The 2,788-nt window shown below is 47.0% G+C and overlaps 1 protein-coding gene across 1 annotated transcript in view; it reads left to right on the plus strand.

Annotated features, from left to right (window-relative positions):
* The window catches only part of PRPF40B (pre-mRNA processing factor 40B), a 21,117-nt gene that overhangs the window by 3,916 nt on the left and 14,413 nt on the right, over positions 1-2,788 (plus strand). Inside the window, exon 2 of the mRNA XM_007452271.1 lies at positions 2,350-2,430. Coding sequence (XP_007452333.1) covers positions 2,350-2,430 — 81 coding nt within the window. The remainder of the gene's footprint in view (positions 1-2,349; positions 2,431-2,788) is intronic.

Genomic DNA, 2,788 nt, shown 5'->3' on the forward strand with positions numbered 1-2,788 from the left:
AAGGATATGTAGGCGAGTTGTGTGGGCTTGGAAGGAAGATTGCCCCAGGCAGAGGTGGATGTCTGAGGTGGGAGGATTGAGAGAAGGAGCTCAGCATGGGTGAAGCAGGCAAGGCAGTTGGGGAGCAAACGTGACACAGCCTCCCAGACCCATTAAAGAGTTTTAAGCAGGGGAGTAACATGCGTGTCCTGAGGTTGGAGTGGGTGTCAGGAGACCAGTCAAGAGGCCACTGTGGTAGGTCAGATGAAAAAAGAGGGGTGGTAGGGGTGGAGGAGGAAACGGAGAGAAATAGATGGATTCAAGAAATCTTTAGGAGGTAAAATTAACAGGACTCATTGATGTATTGACAAGAAAGAAGGAGGTGTGGTGAATGACTCACAGATTTCTATCTTGAACAACTGTATGAATGGTGGCACCAGTCTCTGAGATGGGCGACCCTGGAGCCTGGGAGGACCCAAAGATGGTTACGTAGCATCCGGAAGGTTAGAGAGGATTCTCAGGCAGCTTGGGTGGGAAAGTGTGGCAAAGAGAATTGGATTTCCTCCCATGTTGATTGGTTTCTGACTTCCACGTGGAAGAAAGTTTCAGGGGGCAGGAACAGGTCTGAATACAGGGCTTAGAGTATGTGATCCCTGAGAAAAGGTGATCCATGTTGGAGTAGTTTGACTTACCCTTCCTTCTCTTCTTAGGACAGGATGGGTGGGAAGAGAGGAAGTACAGATATTGCGAAAAGTAGAGATTAGAAGCATTTTTAAATGCTGAGCCTTCATACCATAGGGATAATTGGGAAAGTAGGGAAATTGGGCAGCAGTGAGCCAGCTCCCACCTTTCTATGGGACTCCTCCCTACCACCCCCCACCTTCCAAGCAAAGAGGAGGAAGGGCAGAGCCTTTTAGCTGCATCTCTGTGCCCTAGTTTACTTTAAAAAATTTTTTTGAAAGGGTAAATATAGTCATATTCAAAGTTACAAAAGGGCAAACAGAATTCTCCTTTCCACCTGTCCCCGTTCTCATTTCTTGTGTGTCATCTTTTGTCTCCAATTTTTATACAAGTAATAAAACTTTGCTGCACTTTGCTCCCCCCCCCCACTTGTTTATGTATCTTAGAGATTATTCCCTATCAAGACAATGAGCCTCTTCATTCTTCTTTATGACTGCATAGTATTCCATTTTATGTTTGTGTAAAATTCCATAGTTCCTTGCTGATATTTAGGCCATTATAGTCTTCTGGTTTTACAAATAATGCTGATCTGAAAACCTTGTACACACATGTAGGGCTATATCTATAGGATGAATTTTTAGAATCAGAAGGTTCTATATAAAGAGGATTTGTTCCTTCATTTGTTCATTCATTCACTTAATATTTGTTGAGTACCCATTATGTGCCAGACACTGCGGCAGATACCAGGAATCCAGCTTTCAACAAGTCAGATACAATCTCTGCCCTCGTGGAATGTTATTATTCTCTGGTAAGGGGAAACATATCCAAGCAAACATAATAATTATGAAATTGTATATGTAAGGAAACTAAAGAGGGGATCACAATAAATTGGAAGTGCTTTAAATAGAGTCAGGAGGGCTTTTTAGAGCAAGTGATAATTACTCTGAGAGCTAAGTGGGGTGATGTGGCTAGCCATTAGGTGTAGGACAGGGAGACCTAGGCTGTTCAAAGCCTTATGCACTGGGATGTGAATGCAGAATCTGTAGGGGAGGTGATGGCCACTGAGTGCGGGGGCTGGGGAGTAAAGCTAAAGAGAAGAGGGAGGGAATGGGAATGGAAGATGTCAGAGTGAGTGAGTGACTAAAGATGAGGCCATTTAGGGGAGAGGGCTGGCAGTGAAGAGAGGAGAGTTAGGGAAACTAGTACTTAGGAAGGACTAGTGACTATGTTTAGAGACCTTTGTGTTGAGTCTCTGTACTGGGTGAATTCAGGTAGGCGAACAGGAAAAGAGGCCACTTCCTCCCTGAGTACTTTGGGGATGAGAGACCTCTGTTTGCCTGGTTTAAGGGAAGCACAGCCTTGCCCACAGGCAGGAGGGTGGGTGAAAAGCCTTGGGAAGAGCCCATCTGTGCCTGTAGTAGAGCCTCCTCCATCTTTTCTTGGCTTTGGCAAAGTGGAAACTTCCAAAATAAAGATGACATTGAAGGAGCTCAGCCAGCTGGCTCTGAGCTAGCAGAAGAGAGAGCAGAGCTACCCAGGGCTCAGAGCTGGGGGTGGGCAGGAAAATGGGCTTGGAGACCCTTCCTCTGAACTTTTGCTCCTTTTTCATCCTCACCCCTCTGCTTCCCTTCTGCAAAAGCCCATCTCTTTGCCCATCCTGGGTCCTATGACTTTTCTCTCCCTCAACAGTCGGTTCCCGATTCTGGTCCCCGGCCCCCAGCAGCGCCTGCCCCCTTCCCACCGGGGCCCCCCATGATGCCACCACCCTTCGTAAGTTTTATGTCTTTCCCTGGGCTTGGCTTTTCCAGCCTGCACCCCCAACTCCTTAGTCCCTAGCACTGCTGCATCGCCAGTATGGTTTTTGTGTAATGCCCCCTTCTCTTGCCCTTGGATGAGGGATGGTTTTGTTTGGGCATCGGGGTGGGAGGAGCTGCTTTTAAGCTCTCAGTCCATAAAGTTGACAGTTCTCCCTTTGTCTTTTTGTCCTTGGGACACACAGGGGCTGGGGAAAGGAGAAGTGGATGGGAAAAGACCCCCTTAGTGTGAGGGCAGGGTGGGGCTGTCTTTCTCTTTCACTGCTCCTTGTCTGTATTCTTTTTTTTTTTTTTTTGGCCGTGCCTCATGGCTT

This window comes from Lipotes vexillifer, unplaced genomic scaffold (genome assembly GCF_000442215.2).
Source record: "Lipotes vexillifer unplaced genomic scaffold, Lipotes_vexillifer_v1.1 scaffold422, whole genome shotgun sequence".
Taxonomy (NCBI): Eukaryota; Metazoa; Chordata; class Mammalia; order Artiodactyla; family Lipotidae; genus Lipotes; species Lipotes vexillifer.